This window comes from Scyliorhinus canicula, chromosome 2 (assembly GCF_902713615.1).
Source record: "Scyliorhinus canicula chromosome 2, sScyCan1.1, whole genome shotgun sequence".
In the NCBI taxonomy this organism is placed as follows: domain Eukaryota; kingdom Metazoa; phylum Chordata; class Chondrichthyes; order Carcharhiniformes; family Scyliorhinidae; genus Scyliorhinus; species Scyliorhinus canicula.
The window spans coordinates 114,042,178-114,069,406 of NC_052147.1; the positions used below are offsets into that span (position 1 = coordinate 114,042,178).

Genomic DNA, 27,229 nt, shown 5'->3' on the forward strand with positions numbered 1-27,229 from the left:
GGCAGTCCACTCACCATCGCTGCTTCCCAAACCTTTGTATGAGGAACCCTTTCCAGGATTGTTTCGGAGCTGCTGCAGCCCCACCTCTGACCCTTACAGGTTTTTAAACGGAGAGGAAAGAGGCAGGGAAAAATGGTTTCAAGCTCTAAAATAATCATTAGAGGAAACATGGGAGCTCCTTTGCCAGTTTGTATAACTTTGCAAAAGGCGTTAAGAACAATGGAGGGGAGCTGGTGGGGAATAATAATAATGATCTTTATTGTCACAAGTAAGCTTATATTAACACTGCAATAAAGTTACTGTGAAAAGCCCCGAGCCACCACACTCCGGCACCTGTTCGGGTACATGGAGAGAGAATTCAGAATATCCAATTCACCTCGCAGCACATTTTTCAGAACTTGTGGGAGAAAACTGGAGCACCCGGAGGAAACCCACGCAGACACAGGAGAACGTGCAGACTCCACACAGACGGTGTCCCAAGCTGGGAATCGAAACTCGGACCCTGGCGTTGTGAAGCAACAGTGCTAACCACTGTGCTGCCGTGCCGCCCAAACAACAGAAAAAAGAACAAAAGGAAAAATAGTACAAGATAATTGCCCAAGATGAGAGCAATGTACAGTGAATGCAATATTCAGACAAACAATGTTGAGGAGGGCGGGGACGTCTTTTTTTCTCCCAAGGTTAAAACACAGATCACTTCTATGGCGAATGTTTCACATTGAGAAGCATGCCTTTTTTTCAGTCAGGTATCAGGGTCTTCACATCAGTGTTGACCGTATAAAATGTTCTTTTGAGCCTGTGACATACAGTGTCACGGATAATAGGATATATTCCATGACCAGCCAAATGTCTTTCTTTTATCTGCAGCGTAACAATGCTTTTTTGTTACCACCTTTGAAAAAAGTGCAGTGTTCAGCCTGGGCAGTGAACACGTTAACAGTAAGCGAGTTGAAGAAATAAGTTGTGTGTAAGTAGCAGAGTTAGTGCACTGAGGATGTACCAAAGTGCTGTACATGTGGAAAAGCAGTTTGACCAGAATGGGAGGAACAGGTGCCAGTGGGTATTTGGGACCAGTTGGCAACAGTTGTTCCTGGTTGCTGGGCAGTCAACAGTCCCCAGTTGGGAACAGCTGACACTCATTGTTGATTGGCCAGTTATTACTGGCCGCAACCGGTCATCGCCAGTCTACTTTTCCTGGCTTTAAAAAAAACTGTCACCTGTTTTTTTGCTGAGCCCGATTGAACCCAACCTATTGATTTTTTAATTTAAAGTACCAATTCTTTTTTTCCCCAATTAAGAGGCAATTTAGCAAGGTCAATTTGCCTACCCTACACTTCTTTGGGTTGTGGGGGTGAGACCCATACGGTCATGGGGCGAATCATAGAATTTACAGTGCAGAAGGAGGTCATTCGGCCCATCGGGTCTGCACCGGCCCTTGGAAAGACCACCTCACTTAATCCCATGCCCTCACCTATCCCGGTAACCCAGTAACCCCACAAGTGCAAACTCCACAGAAACAGTGGCGTGACGCCGGGATAAAACCCGGGTCCTCGGCGCCATGAGACTGCAGTGCTAACCACTGCGCCATCTTGCCGCCCTGAGCCCAATTTATGGCAAGGAAATATATAACAAGCCCACCCCTGTGCACATCAGTGTGATGGTGTATGAAGTTGCGAAAAGCAAGTGAAGAAAAATGAAACAGACACTGGCTGTAGCTGGAAGTTTCAAACCTTATTTGGGAAAATCCAATTAAGTTGAATGTTACACATATCGCAAAGATAAACACCTTACAAGTTTTGCATATTTTCCACCTAATTCATCTCCAGGAATTATTGTTTTGTGTTGTGGTCTTGTACTTTACCTAAGATGTAGCTATAGTCATAATTTATTTTGTCACATCCTCTGCACTTAGCCTCTGGATGTGGAGGTGGCGGATGAAGTGTTCTGGTGAGTGGAGAGAAGAAATGGATTAAGCAAGGATTTATTTAAGCCTTTAGCCGCAGCACAAAAGGAACATCCAATAGCAGCAAGTGAGGGAGAGACGAAATGTAGATCAGAGACACGGGACAAAGCAGGTGACAATAATATACATTAAGATGTGCAGTTGAGTGGATACAGCGTTCAATTTTATTGACGAAAGGACTGACTTTGCCACATCCCCACTGCTCACACACCATGGGCTTGCTCTTAGCAGACTGACCTCTCCTGGAACATCTCAGTCCTTCAGTTGTCAACAGCCAGGCATTTAACAAATAGAGAACTTGGCCTCTGGCCTCGGAGAGACTTTCGAGAGTCACTTCCGGGTCTCCATCCCACCCAACAATTGCACCTGTAAGTAAAATCAGGGACCGATCAGTGTTCCACAAGTAGAATGCAAAAATATTTCAGTGCAGTTTCAGTTATTGATATTCAGGGCTGGTGAATTGGTACTAGGCAAGTTTAATACTGCAGCCAGGACTGTCATAGTGATCTACTTCTACATGCAGGGGGATTGATTAGCTCAGTTGGCTGGACAGCTGGTTTGTGGTGCATGCTGGGTATTCTGACTAGAAGTTGGTTAGATACCATTGCGTCTTCAACCGGTGTCAACCTGCATTTCCTGAATAAGTTACTCTTGAAGTGTTGTATTTGCTCTTTGATGCAGGCAAATGTGATGGGCAACAGCACAGTTCCAAAATCAGCAAATAAGAGCCTAGACCTAATACTAAAGGGAAGGTAGATCGTGGTTACTGGCAAATTTATACGTTATGATCACATTTTCCAGGGCCATCAAGTCCTGAAGAGGGACTTGAATCTGGAGCATCTGATTGAGAGTTAGGGATGCTACCACTGCATCAGGACCTCTTGGATAGCCACTAAACATGTTAAACAAATTGGAACTTGCCTTTTCAAGCGTAAATTAATTTTTTAACTCTGTGAAAAGTCTTAATTGCTGCCTCCCAGGTCTGCAAATGTCCCTTTTAAGTGCAGAGTCTCATTTCTTTGAATTGTATTTGTTGTTTGGGATTTAAAAGCTTTTTTCTTTCCGTCTCTTTTATCTCTGTCTCTTAGCCCCATTTTTTTGTTCCACCTCATTATTTTGACTTCTGTATGTGATTTGATATTAATTCAACAATTTGTATATTCATCTCCTGATTTTGGCTCCTCGGGTGGAATGTAATGCCCTGTCCCATGGCGGGGATGACGTTTAATTGGGTGGTAGGTGGGGTCCTGTAGCCATCCCACCTCCATCCTGATTAAGTCAATGGCAGGGAGGCCCGTGGACACCCATCTCGCCTCTCTGCCATTTGAGAACTTTAAGTGGGCATTTAAGTGCCTTATCCCATCAAGTCTGGTCATCAGCTGGTGGGGGACTCGCCACGTGGGGGAAGCACAACAATTAAACCCATGTGGGGGTCCCTCGTCCCTCGTTCGAAAGGCACCTAGTGGTTGATTGAGGGGCGTAGCAATTGGAAAGGGGCGTCTTGCTGAGAGCCATCTCTCCCATCATTGCTACTGACCCCACCCTCCGCCTGCCCTGCAACCCCCACCTAACACCCACCTGCCCCCCTCCCACCATCACTCTCCTGTAACCTGGAATCCAGTGGTGATACCACACCTTGAAAGCAGTCCGTGACTGCCCAGTAAAGTTTGTCAATGTCACTTAAATCAGCGTGCCTTCCCCAAAAGAGGTGATGCGGGCTTCTGTTAAATGCCACCTCACTTAAGTTCAGTAGGAAATCTTTATGGTACCAGACAGTCCATTGCATGCCCTGCTCACACAGAACAGAATCCTCTGCAGAGGGTTCTGTGCTGTTTCAGATTTTCAATGAGTCTGGGCAATATCTCATAAATTGACTGCTTGAGACTGAATGGCGAGGGCTGTTTATTCATCACTAACTGTGAAATCCATGCCAATTTTGTGATGTACCTCAGGTATTTGTCTACTCAAAAAACATCTTAATTTTGAGAATGGGCAGATTGGATCATCAAGTAATGAAATACCTACTCTAATTGATTAATGGTACAAAACACTAGCTTAAAATTTGAAGTGAAATTTTGTTATTGATAAGATTGTGTCGTCCTAGATCTCATTAAGTTGGGCATTTTCACGAACTTCAGAATAAAATGGATACTCCAGCTTCCTTTTGGATGCTTTCTGTATGACATTGATTAGCTAGAATGACCAAGATCACATGTGAAGGTGTGAACTCTTGGTTTTTCATTCCATTCCAAAACTATATTGTCTACAGAATGGATGATCATTAAAGAAATGGCTGTTTGTTCAGACATCAATAAAATGATTTGCATGAGTACTTGAACCTGTTTATTAAATTTGCTACGATAGAAGCAGTGATCCCAGGGATTATTAGAAATAATGCTTTTAATGGACAGCTTTGCATAGAATCAGAATCAGTGCCTGCAGATTATTAACTTATCCTGATGACTTCTGCACGAAAAATCTAAATGAAATACTTGCTCAGATGGCAAGGTGCAACAAGTACAAAGGTGAAAGCCAGAATGGGGTGGTTTTTAATATTCATATAGCTTGGACCCAACATTCCTGAGGATATTTCTCTGATGTAGGCACACACCCCCACGCCACCGCCTGTCTCCATAACTGCTCTCAGGCAAGCAAGTACAAACTCTGCATGCCGAACCAACTTGCCTGAACCTGTAAAGGGAAAGTGCAGTGATGCTGAATTACACATTAAAAATCCCGGTTTGCAAGACAGCTTGGCTTTTTGGGAGCCAGATGTGTAATTAAAGCATCGTAAAAGTTTGAGCTACTGGTTTTTTGTTTATATTAAGAGGATGTCCTGCGGAATAGTTCATTAGAGACATTGTGTTCAGCTTAGCAAGATTATGTAGTTGATGGAAGGAGCCCAGGGTTGAAGAAGCCGGGTGTTAGGGTTCAGTTTTAGTTTTTAGCTGGAAGGCAAGCTGAGAAGATGTACAGCCAGATATTCTGCACTATTCTGACAGGGTTCAGGCTTACCTTTCTAAGCGGTTCCAAAAAACATCTATTTCAGCCAAGTCTTCGGTGCTAACTATTTAAAAGTGGATTGGGATCTTAGATGATTTTATTGTTTGAGTTGAAATAAAGATAGCAGTTAAGGGCTATTGTGTCATTGTAATGAGTAGAATTGTTTATGGGGTAATTGTAAGCTATTTTCTTGTGTCATGTTAAAGATATTTTAATACTATGTTCATAATAAAGTTTGTTTTAATATACCATATCCCTAATTTATGTGAAATCACTCCGGGAGTGGGGAATCCTTTCCTCACAGTCTGACAAAGTTCAAATAAAATATTGGGGTTTCTGTCCTGTATCCCAGCCACTGTTGGGGCCTGGTCCAGGATCGTAATATGCCCATGGCCTCTTAGGGCAAGGTGCCTAAAGGATTCAATAACCAGGATTGTTATAGGGTGAATCAAAGGGCATGGTTTTATGGCCACTCTGTGCACTGCAGTACAGCATGGCCGATAGAAGCCAGGAGACCCTGCTCCTGGGATCTACCCGGCTTCCAAAGCCTCATGAGAACTAAATGTAATCTCACAAAATGTTGCAATGTAAATCCCTCCCATTGTGGATGGGAATCACTCTTTAGCGAATCTGCCTATTAAAGCGGGACAGCTAGCCTCACTGTAATATGAAGTTTCCCTAGGCACCCGAGGCATGGGATCTATCCCCTTCACCTCTGAGACCTTGGGCAAGGGCCGTTCACTATTGGTCTCCACAAACGGTGACCCGACAGAACGGCACTCGTGAGGGTCTCCCTGTGGAATGGAGGTCCCCAGGTGCATGCCCTTTGGAAAGTGTGGTACCGTGGCACTGATGGTGCCACCCTGGCAGTGCCACCTGGGACGGGTCAGGGCATTGTAAGGATGCCAGGTTGGCCCTGCCAAGCTGACATTTCTTCAGGTGCGATCGAGCTGGGGTCCCCTGCGTGGGTGTTTGGGGGAGGGATTAGCCAATAATGCATTGGGGCATGACGGGGTGGGGGAGCATTCTGGGGTGTATCACAGGGGCGGGGATCCTTTTCGAACTCGCATTCCACTGATGAGTTCTGGTGAGCGGAGCTTTTCATTGGACAAAGTGGGCTAACATTCCACACTGAGGCCCCTTATCAAACTTCAGTGCCGTTTTATAGCCTTGTGTTTCTCGCACTGCGAATATGGGAAACACGCAGCTAAACGCACTTGCTATGGGACTTGTTCACATTTAGTAGAACTGTGCCCAAAGTCTTGGTCTTTCCATGCAACACTGTGATAGATATATAATGTAGTGGGGGGAAGGGGGGTAGTTTATTCCGTGGTGTGATCACCAGACTTGGCAAAGGGTTGTGCCGGACGCCTCGAACCCAGTTCTCATTATCCAGTTTTTAAAAAATAAATTTAGAGTACCCAATTCATTTTGTTTTCCAATTAAGGGGCAATTTAACATCTGTACATCTTTGGTTTGTGAGGGTGAAACCCACACAAACACGGGGTGAATGTGCAAACTCCACATGGACAGTGACCCAAGACCCGGATTGAACCTGGGACCTCGGCGCCTTGAGGCAACAATGCTAACCGCTGCACCATCGTGGTGCCGTCTCATTATTCAAGTTGGGTTTCCTGGTAGACTGGTTGGACCGTTGGTTTGGGAGTTGAACACAGTGAGGCATTTCTTGCCTGTCCATATAAATCTGCCAAGATCACATTTGCTGACACATGCCTCTGGCAGAAATGCCAAAAGTTGGGAGAGACAAGGGAATAAATTAATTCTTAATGAGCTTGCATGTCCACGGCTGTTTCATCCTAGACAGGTCAGCAGAAATGCATCATGAGTTAGTTTGGATTATGTGAGTAAGAGATATTGGGAAAGGTTCTAATTCCTCATTGTTTGAACCCAGTTGCAGATTATGCAGAGTGGTTGGAACTCTTAAGCATGTATGTGCAAGAAAAATTCATCCCGTTTTGGAATCACAGAAACTCTACTTTGAGAGCAGGATCGAGGGCTTCGATCTTGGGAAGCGCAGTGAGGAGCTGCTTCATTTAAACTGGTGCGTCATCCCTAGAGTGATACGTTATACTCTGCTATTCCAGCCTCTTCTCAGTGAAGGTCTGAACTCAATTGACTTGCCAACAGTGTTTCAACGCTCGTGTCAAGAGGCTGAAGATATTGGTCGTTCTTGCATTGCTCCTCAGTGGAAGGGAATATAGAGTAACTGAGGTCATGGTGTCCGTAGCAGATGTGAAGGTGCAATTTGGATTCTCATTCACATCATCAGCTTGTCACAGAAAACTATTCTTGACAAGTATGGTACAAATAAAAATATAATTTGTTTGATTGAAGATGTTTTCAGTAACTGTGGGAAGCACAGGGGTGGGGGAGATTCTTGATAAACCCGGGAGTGAAAGATTATCAGGAGGTTCAGGAATGTGGAATTGAGGTTACAATCAGATCAGACATGATGCTGTTGAATGGCAATGGAGCAGGTTCGAAGGGGAAAGTGGCCTACTCCTGCTCCTGATTCATATGTTCATTGCTGTTGCAATGGGATGTAGCTGTGAACTATCCAGGATTGTTTGCTTAACATGAGCCAAGCCAGGAGAGCTAAGTTCAGATTTTGGTATCTCCCAAAGAAAATCTTCCTCAAAGCATCCACCCTGTCAAGTCTGCTCAGGATCTTGTATGTATCAATAATATCACCTCTCATTCTTTTAATGTTCAGCGGATACAAGTTTAACTTGTCCAACCTTTCCTCATAAAACAACCCTTTCAGTCAGTCGCGTGAGCCTTCTCTGCACTGCTTTTAATGCAGTTATATAGAACATAGAACAGTACAGCACAGAACAGGCCCTTCGGCCCTCGATGTTGTGCCGAGCAATGATCACCCCACTCAAACCCACGTATCCACCCTATACCCGTAACCCAACAACCCCCCCCCAACCTTACTTTTTTTTAGGACACTACGGGCAATTTTAGCATGGCCAATCCACCTAACCCGCACATCTTTGGACTGTGGGAGGAAACCGGAGGAAACCCACGCACACACGGGGAGGACGTGCAGACTCCGCACAGAAAGTGACCCAGCCGGGAACCGAACCTGGGACCCTGGAGCTGTGAAGCATTTATGCTAACCACCATGCTACCGTGCTGCCCCGTGTTAATTAAATGAGATTAATAGGTGATGTGACAGGTGTGTCAAGACGAAATGGGAAATAACGGATGTGCAGAAGGCAAGGAAGCTTATGGGCCCAAATAAGTTGGACCGGGTTTGATAGATCCTGGAAAATCTTTGCGTGAGTTTTAGTGGAAAGTCAATTCTGTCTTTTTTGGGTTTGTTTTATTTTGGCCATGTTTAAAGTGCATGGCCCTTGGATGGTTCTGCCCAAATTTCATGGGTACCCAAAATCTGTTTGGTAGATAAGAAGACAGGAGCTTTGGGAGGCACTGTGTGAGCTGGCTGAAAAGGTCAAAAACCTGGAAAGTTGAGTGACTCGCTCGAAATGCTAAAGAGCTGGGTGTTTTCCTGGAAGTGACTGAACCACGACCTGGAAAGCTGTACCATATGGACTATTGTGGTATTTGTAGAAGGTGCCTGGGCATTGCCAGTGTTTGGTGAAGGTCTGACTGAACTTGCAGGATATCCGCCTCAGAAGTTTGAAAACCACAAATTCACCAGGTCCCATCTAATGCTTCTTTGGCAAATGCCAGAAACCTGGAGATGAAGGATAGTGCAATGATTTTAACATCACTAAAAAGCATAGAAATATGCAAACCCACTTTATAAACTAGCGTTTTACATGTCCCCACATAACCCAACCAATTTCTCATTGTTCTTGAATATTATGGCAGAGTGTACAATATTCCTGATCAGTAAGGGAATCAAAGGTTAGGGGGAAAGGTCAGGAAGGTGGACATGAGGAATGTCATATCAGCAATGATCCTGTTGAATGGCAGAGCAGGCTCGATGGGCCAAACAGACTACTTCTGTTCCTATTTCTGATAGTCTAAAGCCGTGCTCTGAAATGCAGTAAAAAGAGGTAAATGCAAGTTGTTGTAAATCAAGGGCCAAGCTCAACGGGATACAGAGCTGCGAATTTTAAAAAGCCCTAAGACAATCTACTTCATGGATTTGAGCTCATCAGAAATAATATGCTGAAGCATCAGCCACTCTTGGATAACCCCATTCCAACATATGTGAGCCTCAGGCTTGTAACTCACATGAAAGGTCATTCACAGCTCTCTTCCCCCCCCCCCCCACTGCAATTCGCCCGGCGACCAGAAAGACCCGCCTGAGGTCAATGGAGCTTTGCATGGTCCGCGTCCCAACCATGGCGATCTTGTGGCGGGTGCTGCCGAAGAATCCAGCCCAACATGTTAATTTGTTTCCAATCCCATTTAAAATTGCTTCTCGTTTTACGTGGTAGACATACATTTTGCGCACTCTGCTGTCGGCCGAAGCTCATAATATTAGTGAGATCATGGACTGAGTTTCCTTGGGTTGGGGGGAGATCCTTCAAGGCACTCAACACAGGCAAGATTTGGGGTGAAAATTAGCTGTGAGTCTTGAGGACCTCCAGACATGGGGTTCCCATCTTTTACAATTAAATTAGTACGGTTGATCATTATTTTGGTATGTATATGTACTCCTTTGAAGAACACTAAAGACCATTTTATATTTTCCAATTCAGTTTAATTGATTATTTTCCCCTATTTGTGAGGGCCTTTGAATAATTATCAGTGCTCCGAGTTAAGATTCAGTGCATTCTATCTCAATGCAGTAGCCTTCAGTGCAGCTGCCAATGTAATGCTTCTCAAGCTCACGTAAGACTATGATTGAATGCTATTTGCTATGTTTGTCTGCAATGATTTTTAATATCCCGTATAGATTAACCAAGTGAACTGAAGAGACGTGGCATTTTGGAGTTCATAGAGCAGGCAGAGAGATCTGGCACTCCCCCCTACAACACTATCGAGGCTTTCAGTGTAATTGCTTTCACATGTTCGGCCATTATTTGTAAGTCATATAATTAATCCAATTATGTGCTCTTTTTCTTCTCTTTCTGCAGAGTGTCGAAATGAGAGGCTTTTAATAAGTGAATTTTCTGGTTGTCAAATCAAGGGGAAGGTTCATTTTGGGGAAAAAAAAGTGTGCTGCAAGAAATTTTAGGAGCTGTGTGGAATCTTGGCACAATGCGTTGAGGGAGAGAAAGACAGCGACTCATTCAACTCCGCAAGGATCTCGAAAGCATGTCAAGGTTTTGACCTGTGAGCAGCTACTGTGGACTTGACCAGCTGAAGATGCGACCATGGACTGGCTCCTGGCGATGGATTATGTTGATCCTTCTTGCCTGGGGGACTTTGTTATTCTATATAGGCGGGCACTTAGTCAGAGACAGCGAGCAACCGGATCGCTCCAGCAGAGAACTGTCCAAGATACTCGCAAAGCTCGAACGTTTGAAACAACAAAATGAAGATCTGCGAAGGATGGCAGAGTCACTGAGGTAGGCACGAGGTGGGGTCAGAGTGCGTCGGGGCTCCAGATGGTGGCATTAGCTACAACAGAGGCAGTTTGCAAATTTGCTCGCTATTATTTTACAGATCTCTCCATAATGATGCTTGTTCATGAGGTCAGGGGCATTGTTGGAATACCCATTTGACATCAGGAAATAATGTTTATCTCTTCAAATAGAATTTGGAATGCATCTAGGAAATGTAGGGAGGAATTTAATTTGTGGCGGGTTTTGCACCGTTATCAAACAATACTTAAGTCACTTTTTTGGGCGTTGGGATTTTCTCTCCAAGTTAGCCCATACTGAGAGGGCGGGATTTGCCGGCTGTTCATGCTGGCTGGATGTTCTAGTCCCACGCCGGCTCAGGGGTTTCCTGGCAATGAGGGGTGCAGTCACCAGGAAATTCCATTGACAACAGCGGGGTCGTTAAATCCTGCTGATTGGTTGGTAAATTCCGCCCAGAATTCTTTCCAGCACTGGGGAGCTGAATTCCGAGATCGGACCGCTATTTTGAAAGCATACCCCGATCTCTAAATGAGCTTGTGTGTCATTCACACCCCCGCCCATGGTCAGTGTCACCCTAGACACATAGGCATTACCCCCCCCCCACCAAGTGAGGACATCCTTCAGGCCTCCCCATTACAAGCCCCTCCACTTCAGGACTCCCATTTTTCACCCCTCCCCAACTTCCCAGAGGCCCCTCCTTACTTCCCATACCTACCCTCCACCCTTCAAACCCTCCTCCACCCTCCTTTCATGGGCATGGTCCCCTTCAGGCCCTAACACTTGGCAGTGCCACCTGGGGACCTTGGCAGTACCAGGGTGGCAGTGCCAAAGTGCCCACATTCCAGAGGGAGGCCACGGAGACACCCTGCACTATCCCTGGCCACCCAGGGGCCTTAATGAGTCAGGAAGCCCCTGAGATGCCGTTGCACCTGGCCCAGGTTTGTGTGGACCAGTACCTAATGGTGCCCAGCTGTGGCCTCACTGGGGAGATGGTAGATCCTGGTAAGCTTGCCTAAGTAGGTTTAAAACCTACTGGCGGAATTCTGATTTTGATACTTCATGGGACTTGGGTATATCCCACGAGGCGTAAAGGCTGCCTGGAAGCCTACAGGAGGCCTCTCTAGGGATCTACTGGCCGCGTTGCTCTCGAGCGAGAGCACAACACAGCCAGTAGATTGCGCCCATAATTTTAGGGTACGCCTTATTGACGTGCTGAGTGTCGAACTACCAGACATTGTGGTCTACCTAAGTTCTTTTGCAGAGTGATTACAATGATGTTTTGCAAAACCTGTAGTGAAGTTCTAGAATCTATCATGACGGATGGTGAGTTTAACCACTTCACAAGAACGCAGATTCACTAATGGTATCTTAGGTTTGAGTCCAGTCGTTAGATATTTTGAGGGTATAAGAGTGTCTATGAATGTTGGCAACTTGGGTTTTCACAAGGTATTTGACAAGATTTCACATAAGAAATGATCGGAGATGAAAGCTCACAGAATTCAGGGTGATCGTGCGACATAGGCTGACAATAGGTTTGAAGGTAGGAAGCAGAGTTTGGGAAAAGAGGGCACTCTCTCGCAATCTGACAATTAATGGTTCGCTAGTGATCTGCCCGAGGGCTTCAGCTTTTCTGCATGTTAATTAATATCTTAGATGAAGGAATAAAGAGTTGTATGGTCAGGTTTGTCACTGACACTACAAGGTACAGTAAATTGTGGCTAGATAGAGAGTTATAGTGGAATGCTGACTGATTGAATGGGTCTGGCTAAAACTGTGGGCTATGGAATTCAGTTTTGGAAAGATTGAATTCATCTAGTTTTGACCCACAAAAGGCAAATTGGAATATTATCTAACTGGTGATGGATTACGAATTGTGGGGAAGTAAAAGGAATTAAGTGTCCATGTACACAAATCATCAATAACTAGTGTACTGTTACGAAATGTGATTAAAAAGTCTAATGTTATGTCAGTCTTTATTGAAGTGGTTTAGAATACAGAAGGCAGGATTTCTTGGTCCCTCCCACCAGCCGGATTTTCCATTCGTGCCGAAGTCAACGGATATTTGAATGGTTTGCCGCACCCGACACAGGGGTGCCTGTCAAGGTGAGGCCAGAAGATCCCAGCCAAAGAGTGGAAATTGATGCTCCAGTTGTACAGAACGTGATCAAGCTTCATTTTGGAGTATTGTGCTTAGCTTTAAGCAGTTCACCTGAAGAAAAACTTTGGCTTGGAAGTGGGTACAGCACAGGCTCACCAAGGTGAAAAGGTTGCGTCATGAGAACAAGTTGCATGTTCAATTGGATTGACAAGATTGAAGGTGATCTGGTTGGGGTGTTCTACATTATAAATAGTTTTGATATATTGGATTCAAAGGATTTATTTTCCCTGGTGAAGGAACCCAGGACATGGTGGCATAATAAACATTAAAGCTAAGCCTGTTAGGAGTGAAATTAGGAAGCATTTTTAAAAATGAACGATGGTGGGAATTTGCAACACTGCCAAAAACGGTTTCGCTGTGGGGTCAGTTGAAGACTGAGATTGATGTATTTTTGTTTTGTTTGTCAATAAAGGGCTCGGGAACAAAAGTGGACAAATGTAGTTGAACTATGATCAACTATGATCTAATAGGATTCTGGATAAAACTCAAGAGGCTGAATTCTTGCCCTTGTTCCAATGAATGGCCTCCCTCTGTACTGTAAATTCTATGATAACCTATGATTAATCTAGGACAAAGGTTCGGCACAACATTGTGGGCCGAAGAGCCTGTTCTGTGCTGTATTTTTCTATGTTCTATGACGTATTAGAAGCCTGACCCATAACATAGTGATGCTGATTGTGAATTATTAACTTGTAATGGAAGTATGGATCACGTAATAATGCACAAAATGATGTAGTTTTCATATACCTTTCTGTATACCGTTAATTCCTTGGGAAACAGGTAAAGGTCTATTAACTAGCCTGGTGTATCAATTAAATTGAACAAGAAACAATTGATAACCAGGAGGAAAGGTATCGGTACCAAGCTTGCAAAATATCATCCGTAAAGAACAATTGCAAATTTGTATGAGAAAATTGATGTGTTTTGCACACCAATCCAACAGAACTATTATTTCACCTAATCAGTATCGCAGTTTATGCACTAAATGCTTATCCGTTTGTTCCAAGGGATCTCTGGGTCTTGACGGGTGATTTGTAGTTAGTAAAGCTGATTCTATTGAATTGAATTGTCTGTGGTCAGTATTGCTGACTGAGAAATGTTAAGGCCAATGAAAATTCCTAAACTCCATTGACTTAGTCTTTGAATAAATGAAAAATCCCTCCTTCCATAAAAGATGGACAGTTCCCACCTATCCACTGTGTGCTGAAAGCCATCAAATCTAATTTCAAACATTGCAAACCTGGTGCAATTCATCTTTGTTTTTATTTCAATGAAGGCTGTCTTTGTTCCTTCTGAAAATGAGCTTGCAACATTTCTCTATTACTGTTTGTCCAGTAGGTGACTCCTCTTTAATGGTATCATATTAACCTGTCAGTCACCAGAACTATTATTAAAACTGCAAGAACTAAATGCAGGAAAGGATTGTACCCTTTGGTGTTAATCAGGAAAGATTAACACCAGGGCAGCACGGTAGCATGGTGATTAGCATAAATGCTTCACAGCTCCAGGGTCCCAGGTTTGGTTCTCGGCTGGGTCACTGTCTGTGCGGAGTCTGCACGTCCTCCCCGTGTGTGCGTGGGTTTCCTCCGGGTGCTCCGGTTTCCTCCCACAGTCCAAAGTTGTGCGGGTTAGGTGGATTGGCCATGCTAAATTGCCCGTAGTGTCCTAAAAAAGTAAGATAGGGGGGGGGGGGGGGTTGTTGGGTTACGGGTATAGGGTGGATACGTGGGTTTGAGTAGGGTGATCATTGCTCGGCACAACATCAAGGGCCGAAGGGCCTGTTCTGTGCTGTACTGTTCTATGTTCTATTAGAGTCGGGTGGTGGGAAAATCTAAGTAGAAAGGGTATAAGGCACAAGCTGGCAATTTGATTGCATGCACTTCATTTTTCTGGATGGGTACAGATGCAATGATACAAAATGTTCCACATCATTTAGGACATAGCTGTGTTAAAATCCATTTGCTTCCTACCTAACAGTACTGTTTACCACATGGACTGCAGTTCTTTAGGATGGAAGTTCTCCACCATCTTCCCAATGGCTAATAAGGATCGGCAATAAATGCCAGCCAAGCCAGTGATGCCAATTTCCCAAGAATTAACTTAAAAAAAAAGAAACTCCTTTGTCCTCTCGCAAAAGCTTGGGACATAGTCTGCCCTAAGCAGTTAAAATGTGGGGTTTTCTAGCTCTGCGATAGAAGGAAGCAGAACTGAACTATTTAATTCCCATACAGTGAGTGGATTTGTGTCAGAAGGCTACAGTGGATGAGAAAAAAGAAAATGGGAGCTGCCAGCTTGCTCCTCACCCTCATCGCTCTCAGCACTTGCCCTCTCCAATCTTGGGCAGTCCAAGTGGCTGTTATGCTGGAGTTGACGTAACAGGAAGGGATTTTGTTTTTAAAGGAATTAATGAGGAGTTAAATGTCGATTCTAAAGCCATTGTCCCCCGCACGATTTATACAGAACCTCCTTCAGCATTGTTCCTGGGCAGCCTGAGCACACATGCAATGTTTAACCAATAAGTCAATTGGCCTAAATAGACAAATCCAGGTAAACTTGTACAGCTTTACAAATTTGTGAGGTTAATTATTTCACTTGCGAGGATCCTTGTCACTTTACAGGTCAGATGTACTGTCGTCATTTTAACACTGTTTTGCATCTGTACACAACCCTGAACACATTGAAATAGAAAAGGTGTGTGCTCAGTGCAAACCTTATTAGCAGGATTTTCCAAGCTCCGACGTGGTGCGTTGCAAGGTGGCAGACGCAGCTTGCCATTGGCCAGCCACTGGCAGTGGGGTTTTATCGCACCCACTGCTGCCAGGGAACCCACGGTTAAGGGCTGCCATCAACAGGTTAGGGACATCCTGCCAGTGGGTTGGGTTGGAAAACCTTGCCCACTATTTTCGTAAATATAGGAGTGCAAATTGGGATTCACCCTCTCGTATACAACAGAATTGCACTTCAATTCACTTGCAGACACTTTTGCAATTTTAGAAGCCTTTTCTGGGCTATCATTGCTTTCTCTTGGTCAAAATACACACTTGTGTGAGATAAGTCCTGGCTAAATTTTACTTCACTCAGAATGGAGATTAAGCAATTGAAAGAATAGAGCTCACATTTGTTTGGTTCTGAATTGGGGTAGTAACTGGCTGGCAACCACTGCTCCGCATGTTCAAGGGGCACTTTGACATATTGTATTCATGTCAAATGCTTCTGTGCCTCATGACGGCCTCATTAGCTTTTCTGGAAACTTTATGACTGGTGTTTGCTCATCCCACACTAATTGGTTTTGAATTAGTCTCTGCCTCACTCAGCCTGTCTTTCAGGGGCCCTCTCCAGTGGCAGGAGTCAGCTGGTCACATTGATACACCGTGAGTTTGTCAGGTGTGTCGAAAGCCTCAAGCATTCATTGTCTTTTCAGCCGCCATTGTGTCAGCCAGTTCCTTGAGGGGTTTCTTTGTTAGATGCTCACAAGGTGTGACATGTGGTTCAATTCACTCAATGGATTTTCGGCTCCTTTTCGATTTTATAAAGAAGAGTTGACTGGAAGAACTACTGAGTTTAATGCTGGCCTTTTACCTGTGGGTCAGGTCGAATAGGATGAAAGTTTGTACTCTCAGCTGACTGCACTTTTTTATCAGTCTCAACCGATGATGGGGTCTCTCGAAATTAAGGACAATTTGCCAATGTTGGCGGTCAGGGGTAAGCAGTGAAAAGTAATGGGCGGGATTCTCCGTTCCTTCGGCTAAGTGCAGGCTCAAACGGAGAATCCACGGGAGTTTTACGTGAAAAAAATCAGCGTTAACCCCTCACCGTTCCAGTACCGGTGAGAGGCTAGAACCGGCGCCGGATAGGGTGGTGGTATGGGGATAGGGTAGAGGTGTGGGATACAGAGGAGGGGATAGGGTGGCGGTGTGGGCATAGGTAAAGTGCTCATTCCAAGGGCCGGTGCACACTCGATGGGCCGAAATGCCTCCTGCTGCACTGTAAATTCTATGACAAAAACTCCCGCCTCCCGCGCTGAAAACGGCCTGAGCATGGCCGGGTCCTGGGCCGTGCATGTGCATGGCTGACGACCTGCAGCAGTCGCGCCATACAACATTTCGCCGGCCGTGCGGGGACCCAACCCACCATCCGCGACCACACAGCCCACCCCCAGGCTTCCCTCCACCAGTACTCCCAGAAGCCCCCATGGCCAGCGGCAGGTGTCCTGGCCAAGTGTAACAGCGCTGGACACAGTCTGTAGCCGCCACACCGGGTTCATAATTTGTGTGAGCGCATGTGTCCCACGCCGGCGGGAAATCGGCCCATCAGGGGCGGAACATCGCGGGTGGGCCAGCCGATGAGGTGCCAACGACATTGCGACTGCACATGGTGCATGTCACAATGACGGCAGTTTGGAGGGGGTCGCAAACCGGTGTCAATCCGGAATTCACTTGTACTGCCCCATATAGCCAACTAGGATTCTAGGGGTTTGACAGATGTTGCCATACCCTGGTCTAGTGCGCGATCGATTCCCGCCCCACTTGACCTGGAGTCACAACACCAGTGACTTCACCAATAATTCTTAGAAAAATACCCAAAGTCTTTGGCCTTGGCTGCCCAATAATTACAGTCACCAGTTTTGTAAATGTCAACACAATTACTTTTTATTAATAACGAGAACAAGAATGGAATATGCAGCAAATACAACTGGTTAACTATTATCTAATTCCTAATTCCACCCCCCCCCCCCCCCCCCCCATCCTCTATATATATTATATATATACACACACAGAGACAAACACTGAGGGGAAGAAAGTGGTAAAAATCATAAGTAAAAGGGAGAAAAGAATCTTTGTTTGAGATGGCGGTTTTCAGCACGCCACTCCTCTTCAAACTTTGCAAGGTTTTTTACCGTAGATTCATTCAGGTCTCTGTAGTTTCAGAAACTCAGCACTCACAGCCTTTCTGGAGAGAGGGAGAGAACAGATCCATGTCTCTGTTTGCGGCTTGTAATGGATTCCCTAGAGATTAATTAATTCAGGTTCTCTGAAGCTTCAGAGATACAGCACTCACAGCGTTTCTGGAGAAAGCACGAAGGAGAAAGAGTAAGCAGGACTTTGTCTCTGTGTGCCTATGAATCAACTGCCCCTCAGATCTCTGAGAACCATCCCACCAGAATAGGTTCCTATCACCACCTGTTACCGGGCAGAGTAAGGCCTTTTTGGCCAAATCATTGGGCCACCAGCCATTTAATCAAACCGAGTCCCAGCCCTTGTGCTGAAATGTTTGAAGCTCCTGTTCAAACGAGCAGAGTGTTCTCTCCTGTGACCCAGAATTCCTCAGTCTCTCTGCTGCTTGACTTAAAGATAGGAGTCCATTAATCAAAGTTTATACATGTCCATGGATCAAAAAATGAAACTGCAAAATAAAAGAGAGGGGAAATAAGGGAATAAACAGGAAGGTCACTGACATCAGGTAGATGCTGAGAGGTTGTTTTCCCTTGCGGGGGAGTCTAGGACCAGAGGGCATAATCTCTGAGTAAGGGAGATCACCTATTTAGGACAGGAGGTGAGGAGGAATTTCCTCTCGGAGAGTAGTGAACCTGAGGAATTCTTCACTGCGGAGGCTGGGTTGTTAAGTAGGTTTGAGGCTGAGATATACAGATTTTTACTCAGTAAGAGAATCAAGGGTTATGGGGGTAAGGCACAAAAGTGGAGTTGAGGGTTATATTAGATCGGTCATGATCTTATTGAATGATGAAGCAGACCCGCTGGACCTACTTCTGGTCCTACGCTTTATGGTCCCTGATCTTGTCAGATTCCTTGTTAAACCTTGAAATGCAGTTCATTCTTATCCAATAACTCGCATGCACAGTGGTTAGCACTCTGCTTTGCAGCGCCAAGGACCCGAGTTCGATTGCCGGCTTGGGTCACACTGTCTGTGCGGAGTCTGCACATTCTCCAGTTGTCTGCGTGGGTTTCTTCCGGGTGCTCCGGTTTCCTCCCACAAGTCCCGAAAGAGGTGCTTGTTCGTGAATTGGACATTCTGAATTCTCCCTCAGTGTACCCGAATAGGCGCCGGAGTGAGCCGACTAGAGGTTTTTCACAGTAACTTTATTGCAGTGTTAATGTAAACCTACTCGTGACATTAATAAAGATTATTGTTATAAATAAAAAGAAATGGTCATCTAATGGAATAATTATGAAGAATACAATTTATATTTAGTACAAATACTGATATATAGAACTTGTCATGATATTTTAAAATGTTCAACCAATATTTCAGTGGCCGTTCCATCTGGTTGCTTTTCCCCGGAAGAATAAAACTTCTCTCTTGAGGCACTGCATGACACTAGTCAAATAAAGCTAATTACAATGTAACTGAGAATAAACTCAAGTTGTTAGCTGATTAGTTGCCATTTTGCTGCAATTTAATGAATACACTATGCTGATGTGTTTTGTCTGCATTTTGGTGTCAATCATTCATATATCCATGTCACAGCTACATCCTAATTGTGACTAAATCACTTGGTCATTTTGAGACCATAAACAGCACCCTTCTGTTTCAGCTGGGGATTCTGCGGCAGCACTGTTGACATGAATTCATAAAATAAAGGTAGCCAAGCGAAGTTCAAAGAACGTATTCCCAAAAGTTCAGCAAAACAGGAATAACCGTCATGAGACAACCCATAAAGTTATTCCACAAGTAACAACTTGCTGTTCTACCTCAGTGAATCAAGTTGCAGAGTCCAGCCTCTCTGGCACATTCCTACACAATGAATACTGGGGCTGCTTTTAAAATATCATAATGACAGTATTTCAGGTTACAATTAAAATGGATAACCACCCCCCCCCAAACTTGTAAAAAAAATAGCTGCGACCGTTTTTACAAAAAAGCGCCGCACTGCGCATGCGGGCCCGATCAGTGGCACACATGTGCATAGTTTTGCGCATGCGCACCCATGGTCTGGCATGCATGCACAGTGCGGCCGCAATTCTTTTAAATGTTCGCGCCATTTTGAAGGCCGCTTGCAGCCGGCGTTATTAAAAGCCGGCTGCTGCGCATGGATTTGCGGGTCGGGAACGCCGCGACGGACGGCTCCACGGCCTTCCTGACACCCGCCCGCGACCAACTTGCTTGTCGCGCCTCAGAGTTTGACAATGCCTGCCATAGAGTACAATGGGAACAATTTTCATCAACTAGTCTAATGTTCCATAGACAGGTGGTGGTTGAAAAATGGGCAGAAGCTGGCCCGTGGCACCCAGTGCCCACTTCATCCAGTTTTCAGATGGGCCTGTAAAAGGACAGCAAAGCTACCTGTGCTCAGTATGAGGTAAACTTGCGACCCAGGGTCTTACACCAATCTGTACACTAGCCATTTGTACCTGGTGTTGAGCATTCTGACTAGCATTCCTTAATGGGGTCTCAGGTAGCTGCATGGAAAGTAGCCATAACCCTTGTGTAAAGTCCGGAGCGACGTGTAGGCTGCCGCTGTCGAAGATTGACTGCTTTGGGATCGACTCATCAAACACTCCCCCCAAGGTCCCACATGCGCTCCATCCCCATTTGGGAAGCACTAGTTTACCTTTGTACCACATCCGGCGGCAAAAGGCACCAGCATCCAGAGCCCGATGGGGGCTTTCACATCAGGCCCGACCCCACAAAACCATTCTGCACCTGAGGCTGACATTGTGTCAAATTCGCATCCATTGTAGATTGGGAGTGGAAAACAGCCTCTTCTGTCTTCGGCAAACGGACACTTTGGGTGGGATTTCCGAGCCGCTGCAAGTTGATCTCGCCCTAAAGTAGGAAGCTGAGCCACGAAAGAGTAACTGCTATTTTCATCTCATTACTTCCTGCTCTTGGCCCAGCACTTAATTGTTAAAAATGATTGTCTGCCCTTCATTAAGTCAGGCTTCTCATTACTTTGAGATCGAAGGTACTTTGGTCACCGTGACCTCTTTTTCTGCAAACATTGAGTAATTAGGTCTGCCTAATAACATCCTTCTTGTTTAAGCAATGGAATTAGTGTCACAGTAATGGGATGTACCATGGAATGTTATGAATCTGATTCTAAATCTGATCTGTAACTGGGCTGCGAAAAGAAATGCCATCAACTCATGAACACTGAGTGTGCTAATGTGAGAAATTTGAAAGTGTTTAACAAGTTGCGCGAATAAGTACCTAAAAGTTAGTACCACTTTAAAAAAAAACACTAGGTCAAATAAATTCAATATTGTTTCACACTTAAGACTTTCATTCCACAATTTTGGGATCCAGATGCATCTATCATTAAAATATCATGAAGAAAAATTAAAGATATTACAATGATTGCCTTGATATCTCCAGGATGAGGACATAAGGGGTTAAACATTATAATTCCGTGGAACAAAGCTCGTTTAGACCACACCCGGAGTTACTATAAGACATTCTGAGCACCACACCTTGGGGGCGATATATTGACCTTGGGAGGTGGCCAGCATAGATTTACTGGAATCACAACTGGATTTAAGGGTTATCCTATGAGGTGAGGTTACCACAAACTGGTTACCACAAACTGTAGCTACAACCCTCCAAACCCCAATACTTGCCCTATCATGCTCCACAGCAGTGTACTGAGCATCTGTCTGACAAAGGTCATTGCACACACATCTTGCTGACACTCAATTGAGCGCAACAAGCACCATGACTTGAACACCCCTCCTCTGGCTTGCTGTCCTCACAAGCACCACACATCAATCGACTGGCAAAAAACCTGTAAACTGGTTGAAACCATCCGTGCTACACCTCACTTATCACTCCCAAGAAGCCCTGTTCAACCCACCTACTGCCGGGCTTCCATCTTGTTTCCCCATATGGAGCACCCTCACTGGACAAGATCTACCAGCAGACGTCCTCAGGGAATGGGAAACACGGGAAGTCACTAATAATTTCCTTGCAACAAACATCATCCCTTGGCTTGGAACTACCACGGTGACAGTGGTCATCGCTGAACGTGTTCAGGACAGGCCAGGGCCCCTGTGCAACCAACGTCCATCCAATGGGGCCTCAGTACAAACCCAGCTCATGGACTTGTAGAGAGGCACAAACAACGCTTTACGTTACTGAAGAGTCTCCTCTACAGACTAGGTGGCGGACCAATCACCTTAAACTCAGTAGATGAGGAGGCTATCCTTTGGCTTTGGGAGATTTGAAGTTGCTAAATAAATAATTATAAATAATAATAAACCACAAACAAGGGTTGCAATAGCCTGGAATTTAGACTGAGGGGTGATTCAGTCAAAGTTTTCAAGATATTAATTGGAACTGAGAGGGGAAATGCAGAGAAACTATTTCCACTGGCTGGTGATACGAGGACAGGGAGGCATACCCTTGCAGCACTGATGTTAGGAAATAATCCTGTGCACACAGATTGGTAGAAGTTTGGAACTCCCCCTCTGTAGATGGCAATTGATGCTGGAATAATTCTTTATTATAAATGTGAGATTGATAGATTTCTGTTAACCAAAGGTATTGAGAGATACAGGGCACAGGCAGGTATATGGAGTTAAGGGAGAGATCAGCTTGATCACACGGAATGGTGGAACAGGCTGGAGGGCTAAATGGTTGACTCCTGATCCCATGCTGTTCTATGTTTGATAATACAGTAATAGGGGAAGCTATCAAATTTTGTTTCTGCACAAACGTCTGTCTGGCTTTGGATTGAATTGTATGGTATAAAAGCCAAGATAACACTGTTCACTTCTGACAATTCAAAGTTTCTCAGTTGTTGGAAGAGATCCAAGTTATCCAATAATTTGAATTGGGCATCACAGATAACGCAAAGGAAAAGTGCTTTGAAATGTTGAAATATCAGATAACTTGGATTAAGTGATTTCCCACTGAGAGGAGATTTATACGTCCAGCCCACCTTCATATGCAAACAATATGAGGAGTTACAGAAAAAGCTTTAAAAAGGCTAGGTAAATGCCGAGCAGTAATGGCGGAGCAACCACAGAGACTATAGTTTACCTAAAATATCTTGCAGCAATTATTGGCTCAGGGAAACGGAGATTGCAACCAAGCTAATTAGTTGCCCTCATTGGCATTGTTGTCACTTGTGACTGATTCTGTCCTACACTGATGCACTGACCTACTTTAATGCACTGCAGGCTCTCAAAGAGCTCTTGCTGTAAAATTTACCTTCGAGCCAGATGACCAAGAAAAGAGTTTCCTGAATGCACAAAAGGATCTGTGGTAGTTCCTCTCTTTGTTTCTAATCCATAGACTATCTCTTTAACGATATTCATATTATTTTAGTTAAATTTGTGCTTTTTATGCATTCAGCATGTATTTGAGAAAGAAAGATAATGATTATTGCACTATTGTACCTCTGACACTTGCGCGTATGACTCCTTTAATTGCACGGTGAAATCCACAGTTCATTATTTTTACACAAAATGAGTTGATTGGCAACAGAATGAAAATTATTTTTAGTTTTTTCAGGTCAGATTTAATGTGATTTTAATGAGAAAGCTTAGGTGTAATTTTAATCACGGGTATTAAGTTACTCATTTCCGTTTAGTTTTCAAGCCACATTGCCCTTTTTGTGTTAATCTCTTTGGATGATCCAGCTGTGTGCGTGCACATGAGCAGGTTCATGTGCATTTTACATGTATGTCTAAATCACAGGCATAATAAGGGTTGTCAACTCTAGTTGGATGTATTGTTAGAGGGTTGGGCACGTGATTGGTAACATAAGACCACATGACATAGGAGGCTATTGGGCCCATCGAGATGGCTGTCCCATTCAATGAGACTATGAACATGTCATTTGCACACGGCTCACAAATGTCATTACACTTACTGTATACACATTGGGTCCCCTGTGGTTTAGTGTCTTTGTGCATTTTTAGGCTGAATTATATTTCAAATGAATCTTGTTTAAGCTAAGCATAAACTTGTTGAAGATTCCTAGTTTTATCAAATGTTCCAAATGGAAAATAAAATAGCCATGCATGTGTTTTATGTATCCTATTTGTACAACACATATCTGATGCATAGTTTAATTTTGCTCTTTATCATGTGTTCCGAGTGTAATGGTTATTTGTGGCTTGCACACTGTATGAATTCACCTCGCCTTTTGAACAGTTTTAGATTTGGTCTACACTTGGCAAATCTCAACTTTACCAATGCCCTTTCCCCTATCAACACTTTTAGTCCTTCACACTACCATTAACACTTCCTTTGTCTTGTGCCCTGAGCATCTTTGTGCAACCTCTCTTGGCTCTCACCTAACACTGACCTTCTATTTTGCTTCAGTTGCTCCCCCTTCTCTGAGACAGTATAAAACCCTCCCTGAACAAGAGTCATACAGACTCAAAACATTTACTCTGGTTTTTCTCCCTCCACAGACACTGCCGGGCCTGCTGAGTTTTTCCAGCATTTTCGTTTCTTATTTTCCCTCCCACAAAATTGGACAGCCCCTCACCGCTAGTAAGTTTGCCTTCATGGCACTGGAGGGCAGAAAGGCTTTTGGCATCAGAGCTTAAAGCTGTTGCATGAGAACCCCGTTGCAGGCAAACCACAAACTCTTGCGTTTTTCTCCTGTGTTGCTCGCAGAAGTGCAACATCTGATTCCTGCAGAGCCGGGAGGTTTGGCAACTCTGCTCTCTGGCAGAAAGCCATCAGCTCAGCAAAGGGCATGGATCAAACCAAATCCTTTGGCCCAGTTTATTATTTAAATAGAGTCCAGATGGTAAGGGAAAAAAATGAACAGTTTAGTAACTTGAGGGGCAATGAAATGTGTCTAAATAGACAAATGTTTTTTTTAAATGGGGGAAATGGTTGGTACATATCAAAAATATCTTCGCTTTTATTTCATGGACAGATTTCAAGATCCTGTTGCCTGCTTGTTGCAATACTCCCTCAGTCAGAATTTCTGTGTAATGTGATCTGGATAGTTTTTACTTCTGTATCACATTGTGGGTGATCCTCACAATTCAGTAACAGAAACTTTGCCGTGCCTCTCCCACCTTCACTGCCTGCTCACTCGATTTCACAACATTGTCTTGACAGGTTGCAAGCTAATTCCCTGGAAATCCAGATCGCATGCTGATTTGTTTAAAGTTCTTTATGTCTTCGATATAATTTCACTACACAGAAGCCTGACATGCTCTGTCTATTTTCAAAACACAAAAGATTAAGTGGCCTTCTGCCACTTTGACGCTCCGGAAGTGGTTCAGGTCTTGCAGTTAATGGGAGCAAAAGGGCAGCAGTCAATGCAATTTAATTGGGGAGAGAGATCCTATACCAAGAATGAGAGATCCTATACCAAGAACTACAGCAAAATATAGATAGGTTGGAGAGTTGGGCAGAGAAATGGCAGATGGAATTCAATCCAGGCAAATGCGAGGTGAGGCATTTTGGAAGATCTAATTCAAGAGCGGACTATATGGTCAATGGAAGAGTCCTGCGGAAAATTGATGTACAGAGAGATCTGGGAGTTCAGGTCCACTGTACCCTGAAGGTGGCAACGCAGGTTGATAGAGTGGTCAAGAAGGCATACAACATGCTTGCCTTCATTGGACGGGGTATTGAGTACAAGAGTCGGCAGGTCATGTTACAGTTGTACAGGACTTTGGTTAGGCCACATTTGGAATACTGAACATAGAACATAGAACATTACAGCGCAGTACAGGCCCTTCGGCCCACGATGTTGCGCCGTCCTGTGAAACCCCTCTAAAGTCCCTCTACACTATTCCCTTATCGTCCATATGCCTATCCAATGACCATTTGAATGCGTTTAGTGTTGGCGAGTCCACTACTGTTGCAGGCAGGGCATTCCACACCCTTACTACTCTCTGAGTAAAGAACCTACCTCTGACATCTGTCCTATATCTATCTCCCCTCAATTTAAAGCTATGTCCCCTCGTGCTGGACAACACCATCCGAGGAAAAAGGCTCTCACTGTCCACCCTATCTAATCCTCTGATCATCTTGTATGCCTCAATTAAGTCACCTCTTAACCTTCTTCTCTCTAATGAAAACAGCCTCAAGTCCTTCAGCCTTTCCTCATATGATCTTCCCTCCATACCAGGCAACATTCTTGTAAATCTCCTCTGTACCCTTTCCAATGCTTCCACATCCTTCCTATAATGTGGCAACCAGAACTGCACACAATACTCCAAATGCGGCCGCACCAGAGTTTTGCACAACTGCAACATGTCCTCATGGCTCCGAAACTCAATTCCTCTACCAATAAAAGCGTGCAGTTCTGGTTGCCACATTACCAGAAGGATGTGGATGCTTTAGAGAGGGTGCAGAGGAGGTTTACCAAGATGTTGCCTGGTATGGAGGGTGCTAGCTATGAAGAAAGGTTGAGTAGATTAGGATTGTTTTCGTTGGAAAGACGGAGGTTGAGGGTGGACCAGATTGAGGTCGACAAAATTATGAGAGGTATGGACAGGGTGGATAGCAACAAGCTTTTTCCAAGATTGATGGTGTCAATTACAAGGGGTCACGATTTCAAGATGAGAGGGGGAATGTTTAAGGGAGATGTGCGTGGGAAGGGCCTGTTCCTGTGCTGTAATTTTCTTTGTTCTTTGTTACCTCAGTATATTTAATTCACATTAGCCGAAAATAGCTAGGCCTGAAATTTCTGCCAATTGCTCTGTAGCATATCTTTATAAAGAGTGGCCATATTTGCCTTGATTAATCTGTGACTTTAATTTGTGTAACAAATCACTCATAGAAACATAGCAGCATGGGTAAGCCATTCGGCCTGTCGAGCCTGCTCCACCTTTCAGTTATATCATGGCTGATCATCCACTTGTATGCCATTTTCACGCGCTGTCAATCTGTACAACCGAGGATCTCCTTGCTACGTGCTGTCCCCATATATTTTGATGTCATTTGTATCCCGAGGGAGTATTGAAGTACAAAGGAACCTTGGTGTACAAGTCCATGGATCCCTGATGATAGCTGCACAGGTGGATAAGGTGGTGAAGAAGGCATACAGAATGCTTGCTTTCATTTGCCGGGGCATAGAATATTGGAGCAGGAGGGTCTTTGTACAACTTAGGAAAACTTTAGTTAGGCCACAGATTGAATACTGTGTGCAGTAGTGGTTTCCACACCACCAGAAGGACGTAACTGCACTGGAGGGGGTGCAGAGGAGATTCACCAAGATATTGCCTGGGATGGAAAGTTTCTGCTATGTGGAGAGACTCGATAGGCTGGGTTGTTTTCCCTGCAGCAGAAAAGGCTGAGGGGAGATCTGATAGAGGTGTACAAAAATATGAAATGCATAGATAGGGTAGATTGTAAGACTCTCTACGTCATGGCAGAGGTGCCTAAGACCAGAGGGCATAGGTTTAAGGTAAGGAGTAAGCGATTTAGGGGGGACCTGAGTAAGCAGTTTTTAACCCAGAGGGTGGTGGAAATATGGAACGTGCTGCCTGAGATGGTGGGGGAAGCAGGTACTCGCGCAGCATTTATGGACCAAGTGCTGGTAAATGGGATTAGTATCGATTGGTATTTTATGATTGGGATTGACATGGAGAGCCGAAGGGCCTGTTTCTGTGCTCTGTCTCTTTGATTCTTTGTGATGCG

The 27,229-nt window shown here is 44.5% G+C and overlaps 1 protein-coding gene across 12 annotated transcripts in view; it reads left to right on the forward strand.

Moving 5' to 3' along the window:
- The window catches only part of LOC119957306 (alpha-(1,6)-fucosyltransferase), a 933,359-nt gene that overhangs the window by 691,957 nt on the left and 214,173 nt on the right, over positions 1–27,229 (forward strand). For 10 of the 12 annotated variants that reach the window (XR_005458786.1, XM_038785197.1, XM_038785250.1 and 7 more), the window contains one exon: positions 10,045–10,479. Coding sequence is in view for 11 of the 12 variants with exons in the window: in XM_038785197.1 (XP_038641125.1) it covers positions 10,277–10,479 (203 nt within the window). In the remaining variant the exon portion in view is untranslated. Of the gene's footprint in view, positions 1–6,878; positions 7,029–10,044; positions 10,480–27,229 lie in introns of all 12 variants that reach the window. The other 2 variants (XM_038785186.1, XM_038785216.1) reach the window with 1 other exon arrangement.